This window comes from Globicephala melas, chromosome 2 (genome assembly GCF_963455315.2).
Source record: "Globicephala melas chromosome 2, mGloMel1.2, whole genome shotgun sequence".
Classification (NCBI taxonomy): domain Eukaryota; kingdom Metazoa; phylum Chordata; class Mammalia; order Artiodactyla; family Delphinidae; genus Globicephala; species Globicephala melas.
Genome location: NC_083315.2, coordinates 21,026,011 through 21,052,293, shown reverse-complemented (window position 1 = coordinate 21,052,293; position 26,283 = coordinate 21,026,011). Strand labels below are relative to the sequence as shown.

Sequence of the window (26,283 nt, the reverse complement as noted above, 5' to 3'; positions counted from 1 at the left end):
ATCAGAGACAAACTTCAAAATAGGACCTTTCATTTGTTTTTTTTAACTAGATCTCCTAAAAAGATTACTAAAGGGATAAAATAATATGAGGAGGTCATAGTTTACTGATTATATAAAAAAACAAAAATACATGGAGAGAACTTAGAAAATAGAAAAGGTATGAAGAAAATAAAATGATTGAAATTATGCTAATAACTGTATTTTTGTGTATTTCTTTCCAGCTTTTGCATTCCTGTACATAAGTGTGATTGTTGGTAGTCACAAACCTGAAGCTTCTCAATGTGTTTTGTCTGGTCCTCACAGTGTGTTATGAAACATACATGAAACTTACACACTGTGTGTGTGTATAATCTTAAGTCAAATGAAGTACAAGAACTGACGTTTGGGCTCCACTCTGCCATGGCAAGAATAGATTGGGTGGGACTCCTGCCCTCAGAGGGCTCCTCTCTCTTGCTAGCCACACTCCCCACTCTGAGTGCTCTTCCTTAATGTGATGCTGAATTTCCATCACCAGTAATTACACATCCTTACAGTAGAGATATATTTTTCTGTGTCTGGTCTTCAATAAGAGTGGGAAAAAAGAAAGATGGGCAATGGAGGAAGGAAAGATAATTGCAAAAGAAAAAGCTAGACCAAGTAGGCTGAATGTTTTTGGAAAATCTGGAGAAAGAAAGATTGTTGCATTTTCGTAGGGGTCTTCTTTGCTAGCTTTACTCACTGTGATACCTCTGTGAACTTTTGGCAATTAAGTTTACAATCCCTGGTAGCAAAACAAAATATTGATAATACATGATAGACAACATGTTATGCCCTGCCTTTTTCTCTTATTTTATATTGAAAGTCTTTCAAAGTTATTCCACCAAAACATGATTTTAATGGCTTCATAATATACCATCTTATAGTTATAACATTGTATGCATATATATTTTAATGTCCCTTAAATTGCTGGACATTTAGGTTGCCTCTAATAGTTTATTAATATAAATAGTACTGCAATGAATATCCTTCTATGTAAATCTTAAAAACAAAAACTTTTAGAAGTAAAATTTCTGAGTCAAATAGTAGGAATATTTTTAAAATTTTGGACACGTAATTCCAAATTGCCTTCTAGACAACAATTTAAACATTCACCAGCCATATAGCTATATATATGTGGGCCCTTTTAATTGTACCTCATTTGGCCATTACATGTAGTCATTTAAAGATATTTACCGGTTTGATGGGTAAAGCACTGTATTTTATTTTAACTTACATTTCTTTGATTCTTTCAGAAATTTTATATGCATATTTTCAGTTGAAATTCTTCTTTGGTACATTTTCTGTTTGGGCATTTGCCCACATTTTTTTCTGTCATTGTATCTACAGAGTTTTGCTCTGTTATAAATGCATATATGTTTCTTAACACATTTTTGACTGGAGATATATTACAGCCACAGGCATTAGTTTCTGCAGAAACCCCCAGTCAATAATGTGTTAATTTGTCTTTCATATTCTAATGTTACGTATGATGTTTTTGATAAACGGATTTTTATGGACTCAAATGTAAAACTTTTCTTCATATTTTTTTATAACTGCTTTTACTTAAAAATTTTCCTTTATAATTACTTAAAAACAGAGAAATTATCAAGACAAAGATTTGTCTCCCCTGTATTTTCCTCTAATTTTCTATGGTTTCACTTTTTATATCTAGTTCTTCAATCTGTCTGGTATTTATTTTGGTTTATGATACAAATTGAGGGTCTAATATTTTTACCTCCATAGAGGTCCCACAGTTTTTTCAAAAGACATTAGTTCAGTAATTATTCCAGTCTCTCTGTTACGTTTTCACCATCATCTATTAGTTTTTCTGTTCAAGGAATAATATAATACTGAGGGCCAAATTCTGTTCCAGTGATGCCTTTGTTAAATTTTGCGCCATTGTTTGTGCCATTCTATCACTGTTGTTGTCTAGATATGTTTTCTTTCCTTCCTACATTTTCCCCTTTGGGAATATCTCCTTCATAATAATACTTACATGCGTGTAGGTTTTGATTTATACACGGCAAACAGTAATTCCCCTCTGGACTCTGGAAAAGCTTGTATTGTTTTTGTTGCCTACACACTCAGAGACTTTTGATCTTGTAAGCTCTTGTAGAGTATGTATAAATGATCCATGGAGGAGGGTTAGAGCTGTGTTGTCTTCTCCTATAAAGGAGCAATGCAGGGTGGATGTTTACAAAGGAAAGCACAAAGGCAACTGAGTGGTCATTAGTTATATTACTATAGAGTTATTTAGAAAGGACACGGAAAGGAGTGGTTTCTAAAGGGAGGTGAACGGATATTCAGTGAATCTTCAGTGAGCTAAGAATGAAATGATGGTTTCCGCCTTCTGCCTTGATCTATAAATTAAATATGTTCATGGGAAAGTTTTATTTAAATCACAATGCTCATTAATTGTCCAGTTGAATTACATTTATGATTTGAAAAATGCTTTGCCCTTCTTTCTGATGGTCCATTAGAAGATGCCCCTTAGGTTTGGAATGAGAGGGTGACTGGAAAACCAGACCACTTGGTTTCAAATCTTGCCTCTGCGGGCTACTCACTACAGTCATCATTTACCCTCTCTGAGCGTTAGCTTCCTCATCTGTAAAACGAAGATAAAAATAGAGTTTGCCTCATAGGTTGTTATGAGGATTGAGTGACTTAATTTTTGTACATCCTTTAGAACAGTGGCTGGGACATAGTAAGTGCTATGGGTTTATTAAATCAATATTCTTTTCCATTTTCACTTCTAGGCTCTTCTACTTATAGCTATGCCAACTGTTTAGTGATTTAAAACACTGCTCAAGCACACTAGGGGAAATTAACTACATTAGGAACCCTTCAAAATATTTTATAATCTAAATGATCTTTTGGGGAATACATTTGGATTTTCATATATTGAGATATCTTAAATTGTAGCAGATTGACAGCGGTGTTTTGTTTTCCTTTGGCTATTGTAGAATAAAATAGGAACTAGAGGAAGCAATTAGAGAGGTGTCACAGGCAAGGACTAATTTCCAAACTTGCCAGTCAACAAAGAATTATTTTCAATGAACTCAGGTCCCACTTTTTAAAGCATGAGTGTAATTATAAACGATTTTTTAAATTTCTCATTAAATGGTGACTCTAAGAATGTTTGGCATCCGGTGGCTAAGTTAACTGATTTTAATTTTTTATGTTTTACTAGAATAGCTTATTTTTTTAATTAATTAATTAATTAATTTTTGGCTGTATTGGGTCTTCGTTGCTGTGCGCGGGCTTTCTCTAGTTGTGGCGAGCAGGGGCTACTCTTTGTTGCGGTGCACAGGCTTGTCGTTGCAGTGGCTTCTCTTGTTGTGGAGCACGGGCTCTAGGCATGTGGGCTCCAGCAGTAGTGGCACGCAGGCTCAGTAGTTGTGGCTCGTGGGCTTAGTTGCTCCGCAGCATGTGGGATCTTCCTGGACCAGGGCTCGAACCTGTATCCCCTGCATTGGCAGGTGGATTCTTAACCACTGTGCCACCAGGGAAACCCCGAATAGCTTATTTTGTATCTTTTCATCAACAGTATAAATGGACATAATTTCTATTTGCCTTAGATCATATATGGCTTGGTTCAATACAGGTCCTAAAACTATTCTTTGAAAGTCTGTAGAATTTGTTTTTTATTGTTGTTGAATACTTTTCACCAGTATTCCTCAGACTGTGAAAAGCAGACCAACGCAGGTCTGTGGCTTGTTTGTTTTTTAACAATTAGGAGTAAGAGTTTGGATATGCATAGCAATTTTACAGAGTAATTTTATATCTATCAATCCAATAATTTTTAAAATTGGGATTTATACTTTGTATGATTTTGCTTTATTTTTTCTAGTAGTTCAATTTTATTGTATTTTACAAAAATACTGGTCTACAACATATTGGAAATTAAAAAAGAAAAAGAAAGAAACATGGTGCTTCAGCATGGTGAAAAGCCTTACCTAGTAGACAAATGGGAAAATGCTTTGGCATGCTAATGGATCATTTGATTGCCAAATAAACACTTTATACAATCAATCAATTATCAATCAGTATTTTTTGTAGTTACTACTTTGAATTAAATTAACAAGTTATTAAGTATTTAGACCTGTGTCTTCAAGTAAATTTGTTGCACACTTAATTCCACTTAGGTCTGCTGTTTTTAAGTTGGGATAATACCGGGCAGCTTATCTTTTTCTCTGATCCCTAGGCAGAATTCCTGGTTAGGCAGTCCTTCATAAGCAGAAATTGACATTGTTTCATTGACTGGAAACTTGCCACTTGTGTTTGACTTTCCTCTAAACTCAGTTTTCCCTCTTAAAAAGCAGTGAGGAGTCCTGTCCTGAAGAACACAAACACCAGAGTAATCTGAAATTGCCATTGAAAGAAAAAACAAAACCGAAAAATAGATAATAGGATCAACGTTGCAGGTTTTATTTCCTGGCCTGAGCTACAGGGACTGTCTGAACAATACATCTTTTTTCTGGGAATCCCTTTGTCTCGCTTGCTGGGAGCCGTGAGTGCTAACAAAGCAGACTGGAAATTAAAAGAAGAACATTACACAGCTTTAAAAATCACATCTTCTGTGGCAGTACAGGAGTTAAAGCTTGAATTTTTTTTTCCCACTGTATGGACAAATTTGGCCTGTGATGCCTTTGAATGGCATGAAAAGCTGCTGGCTGGGTGTGAGTCTTCTCCCCTCTCTTCCTTTCTCACTTTTAAAATATGCCTGGCAGAGAGTCAGCCCTCCCCTCCCCCTGCTTTAATCCATTTTGCCCTCCTGTTCAGCTGACTAAGAAAGACTCCAAATGAGAAAAAGCATTACTTCCCAATTGTTAAGAGGGCTTTTACACCACTAGAAAATATTCAGTACATATGTAGACCCTGAATAACACATTTGGTCTTTCCCTCTACTTAGCAGGTTTTGTAGCTCTCTCTTCAGAGACCCTTTAGAAATTTTTTAGTGTCCCATAATAGCAATTCTCCAATCATTGATGAGGCACCAAAACACATATCTTTGTTCATAGACTTTTCATCGTATCAGGTGTTGGGAGCTAAACACAAAAGCACTTGAAATTCCATTAAAGTTACATTCATTTCTTAAAAAAAGAGAAAACCCCACCATCTTTGGAAGTTGGTCTCTGTAGACCTTGCTAATGTAAGGATATGTACAAAACACGTTTTACGTAACTGAAGATTAATGGTTAACTGTTTCAGGTGCACATTTTGTACAGTAGGAGCTGAGGCTTGCTGGGTGCAAAAACAAGAGGACACAGCAACTGTGTTATCTGCCAAGTCACTCTGTATGAAATAAATATAATATAGAGATGCTCCCAAATTTTACAAAATGTCAGCTTTGGTGCTTCTGAACATATCAATGTTACCAACACTTAAAAATGCAGTCAACTTGCCAGTCGTGAGACAAGAAGGGTGCCTGGCACTTTCTAATTTCCAACATTGGAAGATACAGGCATTCTCGCATCATATCACTGCTTTGTTGAGAAAGCAACCTCAAATGGGGCTTTTTATGTTTGACTTATTACACATAAGACAGTAAAGATGCTTTAAGAACATTTCAGTAAATGCATTTTGATGCCTGGTTGTCAGGGAGGAAGAAAACTTTCCTCTACTCTTCTAGGTTTTTCTGGCTGGTCCAAGAATTAAATTAACGTGAAATAGATTAACAGGAGAAAATAGAATTTAATTCTGCATGTATGGGAATTACATGTACATGAGAGGGTCAGAGACAGAAAGGTAAAATGAGGCTTATATGCCATCCTGAGCCAGGGAATGGGATGGGGCCTGGGGCCTCCAAGGACAGGAGGGCCATTCACAGGATGATAAGAAGAGCACATGTCTGGTAATTAGATGTTTGCCCTGCCATATGGATGAGGCCACTTAGATAAAATGTATCTCTGGTAATAATTATTTTTCTAGGAAAAATCCCCAATTTACATTCTTCTAGGTAGTTGAAGGATGGGCAGTAGTGTCTCCTTAGCTTGTGGGGTCTTGATTGCCTTTAACTCAAAATAATCCACATCCTAGGGGGGCCTGTTCTGAACCCCGACATAGTCAATGACATCAGGGTGCCTTTACAGACCTCCATAAATGAAAAATAATCATCACAGTGATGTTGCTCTTTTTATTTAAAAGTCAAATCAATAGCTAGTGGGAAGCAGCCGCATAGCACAGGGAGATTAGCTCAGTGCTTTGTGACCACCTAGAGGGGTGGGATAGGGAGGATGGGAGGGAGGGAGGCACAAGAGGGAAAAGATATGGGGATATATGTATGTGTATACCTGATTCACTTTGTTATAAAGCAGAAACTAACACCACTGTAAAGCAATTATACTCCAATAAAGATGTTAAAAAAGAAACTCAATCTAGCATACGGTTGCCAGATATAGCAAGTAAAAAGGACTTATTTGCTAAATAAGTCATGAACTGACACAGGACTTAAAATGTCAGCTCAGATTAAAAGCAAATAATTTTTTTAGTATATGTATGTCCCATGCAGTATTAGGAGGGGGCATACTTATACTAAAAATTTCATCCTTGTGTCTCAAATCCAAATTTAACAAAGAGTACGGCATTTATCTGGTGACCCCTGTCTATCATCATTGCTATGAAAACAGTGCAAAGCTGGATCCAGTTTCCAGGGTCAAGAACAAGAGATAGAGTCTCTGAGTTCATTCCATCCGCCAACTTGAAAACTCTGGCACATCACCAAGACCATGGAAGCTTCTTCTGCAGAAGTAGAATGTATTTCCAATCAGTCACTTCAGTTTCCTAAAGGGAGAGAGAGCACCAACATCCGAATTATAGGGGTCCCAGAAGAAGAAGAGAAAAAGAAAGGGACTGAGAAAATATTTGAAGAGATTATAGTTGAAAACTTCCCTAATACGGGAAAGGAGATAGTTAATCAAGTCCAGGAAGCACAGAGAGTCCCATACAGGATAAATCAAAGGAGAAACATATTAATCAAACTATCAAAAATTAAATACAAAGAAAAAATATTAAAAGCAGCAAGGGAAAAACAACAAATAACATACAAGGGAATCCCCATAAGGTTAACAGCTGATCTTTCAGCAGAAACTCTGCAAGCCAGAAGGGACTGGCAGGACATATTTAAAGTGATGAAAGGGAAAAACGTACAACCAAGATTACCCACCAAGGATCTCATTCAGATCTCATTCAGATTTCAGGGAAAATTAAAAACTTTACAGATGAGCAAAAGCTAAGAGAATTCACCACCACCAAACCAGCTTTAGAAAAAATGCTAAAGGATCTTCTCTAGGCAGGAAACACAAGAGAAGGAACAGACCTACAATAACAAACCCAAAACAATTACGAAAATGGTAATAGGAACATACATATCAATAATTACCTTAAATGTAAATGGATTAAATGCTCCCACCAAAAGACGTAGACTGGCTGAATGGATACAAAAACAAGATCCGTACATATGCTGTCTACAAGAGACCCACTTCAGACCTAGGGACACATACAGACTGAAAGTGAGGGGATGGAAAAAGATATTCCATGCAAATGGAAATCAAAAGAAAGCTGGAGTAGCAATTCTCATAACAGACAAAATAGACTTTAAAATAAAGACTATTACGAGAGACAAAGAAGGACACTACATAATGATCAAGGGATAAATCCAAGAAGAAAATATAAAAATTATAAATATATATGCACCCAACATAGGAGCACCTCAATACATAAGGCAAATGCTAACAGCTATAAAAGGGGAAATCGACAGTAACACAATCATAGTAGGGGACTTTAACACCCCACTTTCACCAATGGACAGATCATCCAAAATGAAAATAAATAAGGAAACACAAGCTTTAAATGATACATTAAACAAGATGGACTTAATTGATATTTATAGGACATTCCATCCAAAAACAACAGAATAAACTTTCTTCTCAAGTGCTCATGGAACATTCTCCAGGATAGACCATATCTTGGGTCACAAATCAAGCCTTGGTAAATTTAAGAACATTGAAATCGTATTAAGTACTTTGTCCGACCACAACGCTATGAGACTAGATATCAATTACAGGAAAAAAATCTGTACAAACAACAAACACACGGAGGCTAAACAATACACTACTTAATAACCAAGAGATCACTGAAGAAGTCAAAGAGGAAATTAAAAATACCTAGAAACAAATGACAATGAAAACACGACGACCCAAAACCTATGGGATGCAGCAAAAGCAGTTCTAAGAGGGAAGTTTATAGCAATACAATCCTACCTCAAGAAACAAGAAACATCTCAAATAAACAACCCAACCGTACACCTAAAGCAATCAGAGAAAGAAGAACAAAAAAACCCCAAAGTTAGCAGAAGGAAAGAAATCATAAAGATCAGCTCAGAAATAAATGAAAAAGAAATGAAGAAAACAATAGCAAAGATCAATAAAACTAAAAGCTGGTTCTTTTTTTTTTTTTTTTTTTTTTTGTGGTACACAGGCCTCTCACTGTTGTGGTCTCTCCCGTTGTGGAGCAAAGGCTCTGGATGTGCAGGCTCAGAGACCATGGCTCACGGGCCCAGCCACTCCACGGCATGTGGGATCTTCCCAGACCGGGGCACGAACCCGCGTCCCCTGCATCGGCAGGCAGACTGTCAACCACTGCACAACAAGGGAAGCCCAAAGCTGGTTCTTTGAGAAGATAAACAAAATTGATAAACCACTAGCCAGACTCATCAAGAAAAAAAAGGGAGAAGACTCAAATCAATAGAATTAGAAATGAAAAAGGAGAAGTAACAACTGACACTGAAGAAGTACAAAGGATCGTGAGAAATTACTACAAACAGCTATATGACAATAAAATGGACAACCTGGAAGAAACAGACAAATTCTTAGGAAAGCACAACCTTCTGAGACTGAACCAGGAAAAAATTAAAAATATAAACTGACCAATCACAAGCACTGAAATTGAAACCGTGATTAAAAATCTTCCAACAAACAAAAGTCCAGGCACAGATGGCTTCACAGGCAAATTCTATCAAATATTTAGAGAAGAGTTAACACCTATCCTTCTCAAACTCTTCCGAAATATAGCAGAGGGAGGAACACTCCCAAACTCATTCTACGAGGCCACCATCACCCTGATACCAAAACCAGACAAAGATGTCACAAAGGAGAACTACAGGCCAATATCACTGATGAACATAGATGCAAAAATCCTCAACAAAATACTAGCAAACAGAATCAAGCAGCACATTAAAAGGATCAAACACCACGAGCAAGTGGATTTTATCCTAGAAATGCAAGGATTCTTCAATATATGCAAGTAAATGAATGTAATACACCCTATTAACAAACTGAAGAATAAAAACCACTTGATCATCTCAATAGATGCAGAAAAAGCTTTTGACAAAATTCAATACCTATTTATGATAAAAACCCTACAGAAAGTAGGCACAGAGGGAACTTTTCTCAACATAATAAAGGCCACATATGACAATCCCATAGCCCACATCATCCTCAATGGTGAAAAACTGAAAGCATTTCCACTAAGATCAGGAACAAGACAAGGTTGCCCACTCTCACCACTCTTATTCAACATAGTTTTGGAAGTTTTAGCCACAGCAATCAGAGAAGAAAAGGAAATAAAAGGAATCCAAATCGGAAAAGAAGAAGTAAAGCTGTCACTGTTTGCAGATGACATGATACTATACATAGAGAATCCTAAAGATGCTACCAGAAAACTACTAGAGCTAATCAATGAATTTGGTTAAGTTGCAGTATACAAAATTAATGCACAGAAATCTCTGGCATTCCTATACACTAATGATGAAAAATCTGAAAGTGAAATCAAGAAAACACTTCCATTTACCATTGCAACAAAAAGAATAAAATATCTAGGAATAAACCTACCTAAGGAGACAAAAGACCTGTTTGCAGAAAGTTATAAGACACTGATGAAAGAAATTAAAGATGATACAAATAGATGGAGAGATATACCATGTTCTTGGATTGGAAGAATCAACATTGTGAAAATGACTGTACTACCCAAAGCAATCTACAGATTCAATGCAATCCCTATCAAACTACCACTGGCATTTTTCACAGAACTAGAGCAAAAAATTTCACAATTTGTTTGGAAACACAAAAGACCCCGAATAGCCAAAGCAATCTTGAGAACGAAAAACGGAGCTGGAGGAATCAGGCTCCCTGACTTCAGACTATACTACAAAGCTACAGTAATCAAGACAGTATGGTACTGGCACAAAAACAGAAAGATAGATCAATGGAACAGGATAGAAAGCCAAGAGATAAACCCACGCACATATGGTCAGCTTATTTTTGATAAAGGAGGCAAGAATATACAATGGAGAAAAGACAGCCTCTTCAATAAGTGGTGCTGGGAAAACTGGACAGGTACATGTAAAAGAATGAAGTTAGAACACTCCCTAACACCATACACAAAAATAAACTCAAAATGGATTAAAGACCTAAACGTAAGGCCAGACACTATAAAACTCTTAGAAGAAAACATAGGCAGAACACTCTATGATATAAATCACAGCAAGATCCTTTTTGACCCACCTCCTAGAGAAATGGAAATAAAAACAAAAATAAACAAATGGGACCTAATGAAACTTCAAAGCTTTTGCACAGCAAAGGAAACCATAAACAAGAACAAGACAACCCTCAGAATGGGAGAAAATATTTGCAAATGAAACAACTGACAAAGGATTAATCTCCAAAATTTACAAGCAGCTCATGCAGCTCAATAACAAAAAAACAAACAACCCAATCCAAAAATGGGCAGAAGACCTAAATAAACATTTCTCCAAAGAAGATATACAGGTTGCCAACAAACACATGAAAGGGTGCTCAACATCACTAATCATTAGAGAAATGCAAATCAGTACTACAATGAGATTATCATCTCACACCAGTCAGAATGGCCATCATCAAAAAATCTACAAACAATAAATACTGGAGAGGGTGTGGAGAAAAGGGAACCCTCTTGCACTGTTGGTGGGAATTTAAATTGATACAGCCACTATGGAGAACAGTATGGAGGCTCCTTAAAAAACTAAAAATAGAACTACCATAGGACCCAGCAATCCCACTCCTGGGCATATACCCTGAGAAAACCATAATTCAAAAAGAGTCATGTACCACAGTGTTCATTGCAGCTCTATTTACAATAGCCAGGACATGGAAGCAAACTAAGTGTTCATCGACAAATGAATGGATAAAGAAGATGTGGCACGTATATACAATGGAATATTACTTAGCCATAAAAAGAAACGAAATTGCATTATTTGTAGTGAGGTGGATGGACCTAGAGTCTGTCATAGAGTGAAGTAAGTCAGAAAGTGAAAAACAAATACCGTATGCTAACACATATGTATGGAATCTAAAAATAAACACCAAAAAAATGGTTCTGAAGAACCTAGGGGCAGGACGGGAATAAAGGTGCAGACCTACTAGAGAATGGACTTGAGGACATGGGGAGGGGGAACGGTAAGCTGGGACAAAGTGAGAGAGTGGTGTGCACATATATACACTACTAAACGTAAAATCGATAGATAGTGGGAAGCAGCCTCATAGCACAGGGAGATCAGCTCGGTGCTTTGTGACCACCTAGAAGGGTGGGATAGGGAGGGTGGGAGGGAGGGAGGGAGATGCAAGAGGGAAGAGATATGGGGATATATGTATAGCTGATTCACTTTGTTATAAAGCAGAAACTAACCCACCTTTGTAAAGCAATTATACTCCAATAAAGATGTTAAAAAAAAAAAAAAGGGAGAGAGAGACCTTACCTGCTTGAGAAGGAAAGAGCTGGCAAATAAGAAAAAGAAAAATCTGGAACAAGCAGAAGGGGAAAGAATCTTTATCAGGAAGTAACAGAATTAGGACTGAGTAAGCTTGAAACAAGATTTTCTAAAATAAAAAATAAAAAAAACAGGATAATTGGATTCCTAGGAATCAGAAACTAGAGACAAACATAGAATGAAAAAAGGACATAAAATGTTATTTTTTTCCTTAGCAAGGTTGTGTTATTTCTGTTTGTTTGTTTTTTTGTTTAATTCCTGACTATCAGGAAGTTAGACATTTTCTTGGGAGATGAATTTCCTGAGACATCATATGTGTCTTTCTGAAGCTCTGTTCAGTAGTTGGTCTAACTTCTGACTGATGGAGAATGCTTGTTTTCATTCTTTGGCTACTTCACACCCAGGTGCTTCTTGTTTCTCTATAACATAAGATCTTCACCTTTGGCTTCAAGGTCATGTCCCTCAACCCATGAAAAGTCACCTGGGATGCTATATGACTGGGGTAAATTTTACACTTGCTGACTGTCAGCATTTCCTGCCTAGGTCTGGTGTGAAATGCAGATTCTTTGTCTCCTGCTCTTGTCTGTTCACTGGGATTCTGTGGTGCAGTTTCTTCGCAGGTGACTCTAATCACCATACTCGTGGAAACCACAGTCTCATAAGGTTTGGGGCTGGAGGTTTTATTTGTTTGGATGGAAGAGGTCCAAAGGGGGGGTTGCTTTTTGTTTGGATTTGGATTTTGGTTTTAGTTTCTGTATCTGGGAAGAGGGAAGGATATTGCAGAAATTTTAGTTATATGAAAAGGAAAACTACGAGTCTTGTCCCTGGTAATAGTGGGACCATTTAAGAATGTTGCTTTATATGGACGACATTCTGTTTTAACACACAGGGACCATTCAGAAGAGCCAACCATTGAAGAGTCATTATAAGCAATAATAAAATAATTTCATTTTTTAAAGGCATCAGTTTATCAAAATATGAGGAAAAGAACCCAAAATTAAATCTTGTAATTCATACAGTGACATGGAGGAAAATTATATTTGGGGGCAAAGCTTCTCAATACTAAATTTAACCTTTGAGTTTTACATATAGAAAGTGTATTGCTGCTTTTCCTGAGCTAAAGATGAATAGTTGCCCAAGTTTTGAACAGGACAGTATCTTGTTTGTTCGTTTTTACTGGTCTCCCTCATAGCTGAAGGTGAATGAATTTTTCTGATGGCCTTTTTCTTAGTAGGCAATGGATCCATTTGATGTGAAGCTGTTCAGAATCAGGAACAGAATGCTTAGGGGAGAGAGGAAAAGAACATTTGCACTATATACAGCATGGAATTAATCTCCAGTGTATGTAAGGAAACACTTGTTCCTCACAATTAAGAAAGATAAGAGCAAAATCTTCAGCCTGTATTGGACTCAACACAGCCTTTCAAAGATTATCTATCACCAAATACTTTCAGGAAGTGTATTTCAAAGCGTGTCCTCCTGAACGCTAGGGTTTCCTAGGGGTGCCTTAGAAGAGGAAGCAGGAGCCTCATGCAAACAGTCTTATCCACCCCTAACCTGATCCCAACCCTAGTCCCACCCCAATACAGATGCACCCTACTTGTGTATTCCTCTCTGCTGGAGGAAAGGAGTGCCCTGTGTGGTTGATCACGTGGGGTCCAGTGGGCATGGCTTCTGGGTACCACACCTCCCCCTGCTGAGGACTAGCCCTGTGAACCCAAATTTGCATGCCCAAATGTCCTCACCTGCATTAACAAAACAGTGGTGCTTCTGGTAACTTACTTTGTAAACAACTTAGTCACAAGGGCTGAACAAGCTAACGCCTAAAGAAATTAGTCCCAGTAATAAACTTTCACTAGTATCTGTTTCTGCACTTGGACAAGGTTTCATCCAAAGGAAAGTTTCTACTGCCTTTAAAAAGTTTTTGGAAGGACTACTGCTTTAAAACATGATTTAATAATTGAGGAGCTTGCTTTCGTCCTTTGGCCAAAAGCCAAGTCCCTCCCCCCTTTCACCCATTAACCCTGAACTCCAAGTATTAAGGATCCATTCCCCCTTCTTCTCCAGATCTGAATCTCAGCAGCAGAGCGGTGGGTTAATATATAAAAATGATGTCATTGTGGTCACAGAAACTATTTCATTATCATCTTTTGTTTTTTCCTGCTAACTTTCTAAAGGGAGAAACAGCTTATTAATTATCTAAGCATTTGGAACCCTTTGCAGGTACACGTCCCACAAATGCTATTATTATCACCCACATTTGGTGAAGTACTTGGGGATTACAAGTGTCATGTAAATGTTTACACATTATTATACTGTGGCCCAGGATCCACAGTGGGACAGCAAAGACAGCCCAGGAAGGAGCATGAAGCCTCAGAGAGGCAATGTCTTTTGTAAAAGGTATGAAATTCTTCTCTTTGTTTAGCATAAGGAGAGTTGTACTTCTGCGGAGTCATTTACAGCCATTAGGGAAAGTATGTATGCCTGTAAAAAAGACAGCTGAGGGTTTGCTGCGTATTTTCAGATAGAAGGGGGTCCTTCAAGAAAAGGGTAACAGGGAAAGGATTTAAAATGCTGTGAGGGGCATTTCGAGTTGGCTGGAAGAACTTCCTGACAGTAAAAGCAGCATGCTTCCAACAGCTGTCACCACATCGTTCCCTCTGGAGACTCTCAGGAAAGAAGAGCTGCTTTTTCTTGGTAAGCTCAGCCTAAAGGCAAGAAATTGGAACCCATCCTCCTGGCTGACCATTTTAGGTAGTAAGGTCACTGCAGAACATTGAATGGCACTATGTTCTCTTTAAATCTGGACTCGGCTTGTGGGGAATGTCTTGGTTGGTGCCGGTGTGTCCTTAACATCCCCTAACACTCACTCTCTACACTCTTTTCAAACGAGACAAAAAGATCTAGAAACAGCCATGTGTCCAGGCACAACAATCATGTTTTGTTAGGCCAGGGAGGCTGATCTTCCATTTATGGTGATGGTCTTAAAATTACCTTCTAAAGTAAGTGTAGGAAAAAGAGGAATTGCGTATAAAGCGAGTAAAAGTCCTATCGAGTAAAGGTCCTGTCATGTAAAGCTCATGTGGCATGCAGGTGTCAGGAAAATCTGAATGACCTGGGAGGTCATGGAGACCCCTATGCCAGGTGATTTCAAGGTCTTCTAATGCCAGGATCCTGGGAGGACAGGGTGGGGAGGGGCCTCAGTAGTGGAGTCTTACCTAGAACCTCGGAAAGCAGGAAAGCATATGCTATGAGGCAGTGCTTACAAAAATAAACCCGTACAGTCACAAAAAACCTACATCAGCACACAGACCAGTCTAGAGGAAAACAATTCTGCCCTGGATATTGTTTTCAATATCTGCCGTGCACGGTTTCAGACGATTGTTGAAAGGATGTTCAGTTTTAAATAAAGGACAAAAGATATACAAGTTGAGGGAGAAAAGCCCACGCCCTTTTCTCTTAATGCCTGGAGAGATTCTACATTTCCCCCCCCTTCACGTTCTTTTAAAACACGAGAAAGAAAGAAAGGGGGGGAAAAAAGCAGTGTAACAAATTCCCTGCCAGAAAGCACACAGTAAATTCTAGCTTGTTAGCAGGCCGGTTCCAGATGATTTCTAAAAAACAAATCCTAACAGTCATGTAGTTACAGCCTCTGAGGGAAGCTGTAAGCCCGACGCTGGTGTCCCAGACCCAAGCCACCAAAAAAAAAAAAAAAAGGGAAAAAAGAAACCTAACCGGTCTTCTGACAGGAATATGAAAGCAAAATCTCACGAGGATGCCCCAGAGGAGGAGAGAGCTGCAGCTTGCAGTAATCTGTAAATGATTGCTGTTAAAGTCTGGAAGCTTCAGGCTTGATCTGTTTGTTCCAAAAGCAAGCCAAGGAGGACGGTGTTAATAAAGAGAGATTTAACTGAGAGCTGTGCTTGGAATAAAGTGGGCTACAAAAAGGTCAAATGTGATCAGTTGGCGCAGATTACAAGGGCTTTAAAAGGTGGTGTGGAGAAATGAGCCGGGGCTGGGGAGTAATCTAGCGCAAGATTGATCAGGCCGTGGGCGTGGAGAAAAGCCAGGACAAGTGCTTATCAATCCTAGAAGGAGGAAGAGCCGCGCGCGTGCAGGCGCCCGGTCGCTCCGGGCCTGAGCCGAGCAGCCGGCGGCCGCTTCCTTCCCCCGCATCCCCTCCCCGCGCCCCCTCCTCTCGGGACTGGATCTGCCTTCGGCCGCCCTTTAGACAATGGTCTCCTTAATCTCTGACTTGGATCCACTCAAAGACTGGAAAGTTTTAAGGTAGGCCTGTGCTTTTCTTTCTCTCTCGTCGCTGTTACCGTTCACGGCCAAGTGCTTCCCCCGCCCGCACCCCGATTACGGCGCGTGGGATGCTGCGTGCAGTGCCAGGGGTGGGTGGCAGGGACCGCCGGGTCTGCTTAGCGGGATGCTCCGTGGTGACGCGGAAACAACTTCCAGCGGATGTGGAAAGAGGGGCGGGAGAAGTCCTCAGTTTCACTCCCTCAGGGGGAGGCGGTGCATTTTAATGAGAGTTTGTCTTACTGGAATGATTCCTGACATTGGCTGACTCAGGGAGCCAGTTATACTTATTATTGCGTTCCATGGGGCGCTGAATCCGTCAGAGGGGATGTGGGAAACTTTCTGGGACTTCAGATAAAAGAGCGAACTTTCCAGAAGACTATTCCTTCCCCTCTTTTAAGAGGGTCTGTGGAAATGCCGTTTCCTCCTGTGACCTCTCCTCCCCACCCCCAGGCCTAATTTGGAAAAGCTGGTCGTATAAAAACTCAGCTGACCTCGGAATGGAATGAGTAGAGTAGAGTTTCTGAAACAAGGTCGTTCTCTGAATGCTCTTGAAAAGGTGAACTCAGACCTCTTCATGATTCAGAGACCCAGAAAAATGAGAACCCAAGGACCTCACAGTGGCGAAAGTTCATGCATTTCCTCCACTTGGGTCTAAGCTGACTCCTTCCGAGTTCACAATGCCTTCCTAGGTCTAAGTTAACACTGAAGGGTATTTCCCAGCCAAAAGCACTTTGGGCAATTTTTAAAATACAAAAATGTTAAATGGAGGAGTTTTTATGAAAAGTGGTTTAACACAATGGCATGTTGTCCCGAATACCTACTCCCAAACATGATTCCATTGGAACTAAACCAAGACCCAGAACGTCACCTCGTTTTCCTGACATCTTGTATTAATTGGCTATTACTTATTTCCCTGAGCTCTGCCTTAGTTTTTTTTCAAATTGTATTTTTTAAATTTATTTTATTGAAATATAGTTGATTTACAATGTGTTAATTTCTATGGTACAGCAAAGTGATTCAGTTATACATACCTATATATACATATATATTCACATTCTTTTTCATATTCTTTTCCATTATGGTTTAACACAGATACTGAATATAGTTCCCTGTGCTAGACAATAGGACCTTGTAGTTTATCCAACCTATATATAGTAGTTTGCATCTACTAATCCCAAACTCCCAATCCCTCCCTCTCCCACTCCCCCTCGGCAACCACAAGTCTATTCTCTATGTCTGTGAGTCTGTTTCTGTTTTGTAGATCAGTTCATTTGTGTCATATTTTAGATTCCACATATAAGTGATATCATATGGTATTTGTCTTTCTCTTTCTGACTTCACAGTAAGATAATCTCTAGGCCCATCCATGTTGCTGCAAATGGCATTATTTTATTCCTTTTTAGGGCTGAGTAGTATTTCATTGTGTATATGTACTTTATCTTTTTTATCCATTTATGTGTTGATGGGCATTTAGGTTGTTTCCATGTCTTGGCTATTGAAAATAGTGCTGCAGTGAACTAATTTGATTATTTTTAAAAGCAACCACATGATACAAAAGAGCAAATAAAAGAAAAATTGGCCACTACCCATCTTATTTTCTTTTTAAAAATTCTTGCATCTTGCTTTCTAGAACCTCATGTGTGTACATGTCGTATAGTATGTGTCATTTTATAATCTCTTTTTCCAGTTAAATATCAAACACATTTCCATGTTTCTGCCTCCTCTTCATAACTGTAATTTTAATGACTAAAACAGCATCATGATGTTGATGTACATTGTTTTACTAAATTACCCTGTTGGTTGAAAATTTAGATTGTTTCCAGTCCTTGATTTATATGAACGATGACTCAGAGAGCTATACCTTCCTGCTCTCATTAAATAATTCCCAGGATTTCTAGATGAAAAGGCACGAATGTTTTATGGGCCTGTCAGTGATACTTTCTTCTATTTGTAGGTTTAAACTTTATTTTTAATTGAGAGATGCTAAAGTACTTCTGTACATGTCCTTATGATGCAGCTATTATAATAAATGTCATTCTTTAACTGGATTACTAACCTATTTCTAAAATTGAAATATTTCTTAAGGGTGCTTTTTAAAAAATTGTTTTGGGTGATTAACTTATTATTGCACAAGTGGATAAGGTGGGCCCCAGCTCTAAGAACATGTGTAAGATGACAAATCTTTAAAAATGTTGCCCTTCAAAGGCCTTTTCAGATAATGACCCCTAGTCTTAACACACTTAGAAGCCAGTGGTAATGTTGCCTTTCCCCTAAATGTGTCTCTAACATAAGTGAAGGTTATTTTATGTCTGGAGTAAATAAAGCTTCACAAACTTGGACTGGGAAGACCTGGGAAAAGAGAACATCTTCCCATTGACCTCTGGGTACACTAAGTTCGTTCGGTCCACACCTCTTCTTGGCAAGTGTTATTCCATCATCATTTTAACTGTGTGTAATTCTTTCCTGCGATAAGCAGTTATGAAGTGTGTAGTGTTTAGGTGTCGCATTTTAAATTCCTTAATTGTTTATATTCGGGCATCAGCTTGGCTAATTCTGATTCATGGAACCATTCACTCACCAACACTAACGCTCTGTCCGTTACAGACACACCTTGTTTTAATGCTTTGCTTTATTGTGCTTGGAAGATATTGCCTTTTTTTTTTTTCTTAAACAGACTGAAGGTTTGGGGCAACCCCGTGTTGAGCAAGCCTTTTGGTGCCATTTTTCCAACAGCATTTGCTCACTTCATGTCTCTGTGTCCCATTTTGGTAATTCTTAGAATATCTTAATTTTTTCATCATTATTATACTTATTCTGGTGATCTGTGATCAGTGATCTTTGATGCTACCATTGCATAAAGATGATGACTGGCTGAAGGCTCAGATGATGGTTAGCATTTTTTTTTTTTTTTTTTTTTTTGCGGTACGCGGACCTCTCACTGTTGTGGCCTCTCCTGTTGCGGAGCACAGGCTCTGGACGCACAGGCTCAGCGGCCATGGCTCATGGGCCCAGCCGCTCCGCAGCATGTGGGATCTTCCCGGACCGGGGCACGAACCCGTGTCTCCTGCATCGGCAGGTGGACTCTTAACCACTGCGCCACCAGGGAAGCCCAATGGTTAGCATTTTTTAGCAATTAAATATATATATATTTTTAACATCTTCATTGGAGTATAATTGCTTTACAATGGTGTGTTTCTGCCTTATAACAAAGTGAATCAGCTATACATATACATATGTCTCCATATCTCTTCCCCCTTGGCTCTCCCTCCCACTCTCCCTATCCCACCCCTCTAGGTGGTCACAGAGCACTGAGCTGATCTCCTTGTGCTATGTGGCTGCTTCCCACTAGTAGCAATAAAATATTTTTAATTAGGTATGTACCTTGTATTTTTTTTTAATAAATTTATTTTTTTATTTTTGGCTGTGTTTGGTCTTAGTTGCTGTGCGCGGCTTTCTCTAGCTGCGGCGAGCGGGAGCTACTCTTTGTTGCGGTGCGCGGGCCTCTCATCACAGTGGCCTCTCCCATCATGGTGGTCTCTCCCGTTGCAGAGCACAGGCTCCAGGCACACGGGCTTCAGTAGTTGTGGCACGCAGGCCCAGCAGCTGTGGCTTGCAGGCTCTAGAGCGCAGGCTCATTAGTTGTGGCGCACGGGGCCAGTTGCTCCACGGCATGTGGGATCCTTCCGGACCAGGGATCGAACCTGTGTCCCCTGAATTGGCAGGCGGATTCTTAACCACTGTGCCACCAGGGAAGTCCCTGTACATTTTTTTTTTTAAGACATAATGCTATTGCACACTTAATAGACGACAGTATAGTGTAAACATAACTTATATGCACTGGGAAACCAAAAAATGTGACTCTATTGCGATTTTCACTTTATTGCAGCGGTCTGGAATCAAAGCCGTAATATCTCTGAGGTGAGCCTGTGTATGTGGGAGAAGGAAAGATATAACATGACCTTCTAAGTGGGATAATCTAGCAGGAGACTGAAGATGTGTATGCTGATGGCATACAGGGTTGTACGTGATATGATTTACGTCAATAAAATGCTTTTCAAATCCAGAGGTGGGAGATCCTATTATGATACTGCTATTGCCTTTGTCTGATAACAGGTGAGCAGAATGCTTGGTATATGACACGGAAAGGCTTTCAAACCTGCCCACCCTGGGATATTTTCAGATGTTTGCTCCAGTTATGCAGCCTGGAGTTCTGCCAAATCTGCTGCTCTTGAAAAGTGATTGCAAGGCACATTTTTTGAATCTGCTTACACCCTAATTTAGTGTTTTAAGATATGATCTGAGGGTGGGATACAAGTTCCGGTCCTAAACCTTTGTCGGGCACTGTATATTTAGCATCACTCCCTCCTAGGTCCACTTTGTCAAATGGAAAAAAAATCCAGGTTGGGAATCCTGCTGTTGGCTGTTTTAATTCCTGTCTACCTCAAGGGGCATAAAAGAAACAACTTCCACCAAAAGACATGCCAACAACTTTGCAACTGTAAGACTCCCCTCTTGACCACTGGGAAAGCACAAACACAAAAGCTTCACTCAAGAGAATCAAAATCAGCTAAATCAAGAAAAAATAGTACATAGAAGACGAAAAAGGAAATGACAAGGTAGTAGATGTATGATTAAAAGAATAAAACAAACCTGCCAGTCTGATTCATATAAGATTTCATGTTCATCGATACCACTTGAGGGAAAGCAAGTCATAAAGATGACTCAAGTTCAACAGGTTGAAAATGGTACCTATTATCTCCCCTAAGACCTGCTTCTTTTCTGGTGTTCACAGGCTTATGAATCACACCACGTAGGTATCCGGCCAGGTACTCAAATTGGAAAGTTGGCATCCTCCCTCATCCCTCATTTTCCCTCCTAATTACATCTAAACTATCAACAGCTCCTGATGATTTCAACTCCTAAACATCTCCTTCCTCCCCACTTTTCTCCACCTTTCCTTGCTGTGTAGTCTTGTTTTGCTCAGAACTCCGTCCTACCTCCTCAATCTCCCTGCTTCAGTTCTTGCTATCATAGTCTACTTCTCACAGAAGAGGAATGAAAACGCTTAAAAGCCATAAATTGGATCATGCAATGTTCCTTTTTAAAAGCCCTCCCATTACTCTTCAAGTATAAGCCAAGATCCTTATCCTAACCCACAAGACCCCATCTGACCTTGCCCTTGACTACCTCTTCAACCTTATTTCCTCCCTCTTTCCCCAGAGTCCACATTGCTTCAGACCCTCTGGTCTTCTTTCTCTTCCTCAAACGATCCAAGCTTACTTTGGCCATAGAGTATTTGCAAGGGGCTCTCCCTCTCCCTGCCTGGAAATCTCCCTTGATGTTTGCAGGGCAAGATGCTGCTGTCATTCAAGTCTTAGCTCAGATGTCACCTCCTCAGTGAAGCCTTCCTTGATCCTTCAATTTATTAAAAAAAATTTTTTTTGTTGATGTATATTTAATTTAAAATTAGTGTTTCAAGGGTACAGAAGTGATTCAGTTATACATATATATTCTTTTTCAGATTCTTCTCCATTATAGGTTTTTACAAGATATTGAGTATAGTTCCTTGTGCTATATAGTTTATCTATTGTTTATCTATTTTATATACAGTAGTGTGTATATGTTAATCCCAACCTCCTAATTTATCTCTCCCTCCCAGATCCCTTAATTTAAGGCCATCCAAAAATCACTCTTCAGCATTTCTCACTGATAGGTTGAATCATATAAAATTGTCAATATTCAACTACTGTAGACCTATAAAAATTTCAGTTTCATATGGTTGAACTAATATTCTCATTATAGCACTTATCAGTACCTGCTATTTTCATATGTGCTTATTATTTCTCTTCACCATTAGAATGTATAATTGGTGTGGTTAACTGGTATGGTTAACTGGTGCCTAAAATATTTCCTGGCACATTACAGAGAATGAATGAATGAAGGATGAATGAATGACGTGGTCACTGTTTGTCTCCCTCATTGACTTTATACTCTATGAGGCCCGATTGTTCATACTCTAATGCCAGTATTTACCACAGGAATGGTGGTGGTGTCTTATGTGGAATGAATAAATGGATGAATGATGAATGACTTCTAACTCCCAGTTTAGTAATTCTCTGTTCACTTCCTCCTTTCTGTTCCAGTCAGCAAAGTGTCTGGATTTGATAACATGGGAAATTTTTAAATTCTCTGGGAATCTGATAGATGACTGTTATTCAACCAGAATTCTTTCTACCCAAGACAGTGATCTAGATCAGGGGCTGGCAAACTTCTATAAAGGGCCAGATAGTACATAGGTCAGTTTTTGCTGCCCACACAGTCTCTGTTGCAGCTACTTAGGTCTGCCATCCTAGCATGAAAGTAGCCGCAGGTAATATGTAAATGACTAAGGTTGAGTGTGAACCAATAAAACTTTATTTACAAAAACAGGAAGTGGGTGGGATTTGGCCCAAGGGCCATAGCCTACCTTTCATCTGTTATCTGGGCTAATGATTTGACCAACAAGAAAATGGAAGTAGTTTTGGCAGATAGCTGGAAGGATGTTTTCAAATCTCATGACAAAGTACATATCATGAACTTACCTACTTATTGGGAAAAAATATTTTAAAGAGCCTTGATCATATTTCACAGATCAGAGATGTTTTCGGTCATGAGCACTTGATCTCACAAAGATGATTATAGTCTGGAGGAAATTTATGGCTCCCCAAATTCTTTAAATGTTTGGGTGAGCCTTCAGGCTATAACAAAATACACTTTTGCCTGTTCCCTTACTGAGTGTGTGAGAAACTCCCATTAATGAGAACAGCACATGTTGATGGAAAAAAATAGACCAAATCCTGACATGTTTTAAGTCAGTGCTTGGCCTCGTTTCTTTCTGTTTTGTTGCTTTCTCCAGCTCATTTAGGAGATGTTTCCCTTTCACATGCCTGATACATCTCCCAAGATGAATTCCAAACTCACGGAGGAAAGCATGCTGTGTGATTTTGAATGAATGCCATGTATAGATACTCTTCAGCTCACGTTACATGACATCTTGGAGGCGCTTGGAGTGAGGAGAGTTTACGTGGAACTCTCTTGGTGTCCAGTGAGAGCAGGCTGGCCATCTGAAGATCAGAGATTAGTCTTCTTAGAGGATGATAGAAGAATTATTAATGCTTTCTGTGTGCCAGGCATTATGCTAAGAGCTCTGTATTTAATATCTCATTTAATCTTTGCGACAACCTTATGAGGTAGGTACTGTCTGGTCATGGCACCTTTCCTTGGTATGTTGGTAACTTAATGAAGCATCTTGCCTTAACTATGCCTCAGTTGGGAAAAATTTGCTCCGTATCATTTTTTTCCCCCACTGGAAAGTTTGAAGAATCATGACCCAGTTACTACTGGGTTCTTTAGAAAATCTTTGCAGAGCAGGGGGGAAGTAGGCTATGAAAACAGAGTTATATCCAGTAATAATTCTTTAGGTAGAGAATTATATGTTTATAAAAATGAAAACAAGATCTGGGCCTTTTAAATAATGTATTATATCAGAATAATCTACTATTTTTCACAAAGCATGACTAATGTAGCACATTACATAACTAATAATAACAGAGTATTATAAGATCACATAAAAATTTAAAGTAGAGAAATCCTGTTATCTGTAGGTTGGAATGCTACTGCCAAGGCTTTTACATCTCCTTCCAGCACTCCAGAAAAGCCAAAACACTAAAACACCCTCAGGACTTGACTCCAATAATCAGCAGAAAAATATTCACTTGACAATTACTTTGTTCCCCCTCCTGAACGGGTCTGTTTCCCTAGTGGGCTGGACCAGCAAGGACAAACCCAGCACATCCAGATCTGTTGGATCTGGACACACCCAGCACATAACATCTGTTAGGAGAAACACAAGAGGAAATCCCTGTAATTGGGGAACGTCTCCCAGGGGTCAGAGACCACGGGGAAGTTATTTTCCCAAAATAGAGGAGAATCACCTGGCACTTTTATTCCACTCTTTGGGAAGAGAATCTGACAACTTACCTCTCTACACTCCCCAAGTATGTGTTCAGACTCAGAGTTCCCGAATACCAGCATCATATGCTATAGATTATAGTATAAGGAGCGGACTCAGTGTGTAGGTTTCACGTCTGTTCCCACATGGAGTCCCTGTGTTTACCTCCCCTTTCTGTTTTAGTGCAACAGGAGAAGGCACCTCAACAGATCAACTAATCACTCTCCTTTCTGCATCTCTGTGTTAAAAAATCTCCACTCCCCAAACACTATATTATTCACGAGGACATGGTTTGTCTCTCTTGGTTACCACTGTGTCTCCAGCAGTGCCCAGCCCTGATGCAGGTTTGATACTTATTTCCTGCAAGGATGTCTCACTAACCCTCTCTCCCACCAGGAAGGAAGGTTTTCTTCCCCTAAATGCTCATAGCCCTGAATCTAAACCTTAGATGCTCCAGTGCAAGTGCAGATGTCCTACTTTGTAATATTTATGTATATCTTAGTTCCATTCCTAGACTGTGAACTCTCAAAAGATAAAGTCCGTGCCCCATTCATCTTTGCATCCACTTGCATCCTTAGTATTACCCAACACTGCACTTGGCCCAGCCAGGATTTGAACAGACATCCACACATTCCTCATTTGTAAGATGAGAGATTGAACCAGATTATATCTAAGGATCCCCTTCTATAAAATTATGTGATCGATGTGAGATAGAACAAAGAAGCACTCTCCCCCAGGACCCTGAGTCCCACCTCTGAGCCATACCGTGCATCCTTTCCCTATATTGTTGAGTTTTTCTCCCAGCAAAACAATTCTCTTTCTATTGATCCACATATTCTTTCAAGGCTCTTTTACTCCCAGTCCTTCTGTAGAGTCGATGGACTAAAGTACAAACCTGCTTTCAGATGTTCTGTCTCGAACTAGGGCAATAATGTAAATCAGCTGTTCCCGGGATGAGTTTTGCTGACATGTACTGACATTAGCAATCATAGGACCAGTCCTGTGGGGCTGAGTATTGCAATTAATCTGGGTTGCAGGTGTTTCAGTTACCCATGGCTTTGGCACGCCCTTTGTTTTTCATTGCACTAGTTTTTCATTCTTATAGAGACACAAATGTCTAAGCCAGAAAGAATCGTAAGAGGCCCCTGGAAACAGCAGTTTTCTCTATTTTGTCATGTTTCCTGGTGAGTAAGTGAAAGATTTTGTAAACTGGAAAAATGTTGCCCTCATTTAAGTTTGGTATTTACAGATGGAACTTAATGCTTCTTCTGAGGCTTGGCACCGTGATATTTTTTCCCACCATCATTATCATGATCGTGATCGACCCTAACAACCATTACTGAGTACCCAAAAGCTGGACTGTTCTTTCCTTCTCCGTGAAAACACATGTGCTTCAAACGTTTGTTAACCTAAGCTCCTGAAGGTAACTTTGCCCGATAACCCTATTCACATCGACCGACCACTTACTTCATTAGAACTTCCTTAACATTTAGTTATCACTATACAGAGATGTAGTTTAAATGACTATTTGGAATGTGGGTTTTTTGGTCAGGTATCACTGACATATAACATTATATTAGTTTCTGGTGTACAACATAATGATTCCCTGTTTGCATAGATTGCAAAATGATCACCACAATAAATCTAGTTAACATCGATCACCAAACATAGTTACAAAATTTTTTTCTTTTTCTTTTTCTTTTTTTTTTTTTTTTGCGGTACGCGGGCCCTCACTGCTGTGTCCTCTCCCATTGTGGAGCACAGGCTTTGGACGCGCAGGCCCAGCAGCCATGGCTCACGGGCCCAGCCGCTCCGCGGCATGTGGGATCTTCCCAGACCGGGGCACGAAGCCGTGTCCTCTGCATCGGCAGGCGGACTCTCAACCACTGTGCCACCAGGGAAGTCCCCCAATTGTTTTCTTATGATGAGAATTTTTAAGATCTCCTCTCTTAGCAGTTTTCAAATATGCAATACAGTATTATTAGCTATAGTCACCATGCTGTAATTTCATCCTCGTGACTTATACATTTTATAGCTGGAAGTTTGTACCTTTTGACTCACTTCATCTATTTGGCCACCAACCCCCCACCTCTGGCAACCACCAATCTGTTCTCTGCATCTATAAGCAGTTTGAGTTGTGGGCTGAGGTATTTGTTCTTTTAAG

The 26,283-nt window shown here is 39.4% G+C and overlaps 1 protein-coding gene across 2 annotated transcripts in view; it reads left to right on the top strand.

Annotated features, from left to right (window-relative positions):
• CELF2 (CUGBP Elav-like family member 2) overlaps positions 1-26,283 on the top strand; it is an 829,377-nt gene that overhangs the window by 286,664 nt on the left and 516,430 nt on the right. The window contains exon 1 of one of the 2 annotated variants that reach the window (XM_060293315.2): positions 15,882-16,108. The exons of the other annotated variant lie outside the window; for it this stretch is intronic. Within the exon in view, the coding sequence (XP_060149298.1) occupies positions 16,056-16,108 (53 nt within the window). The 5' untranslated portion in view covers positions 15,882-16,055. Of the gene's footprint in view, positions 1-15,881; positions 16,109-26,283 lie in introns of those variants that run through there. 2 annotated transcript variants of the gene reach the window in all.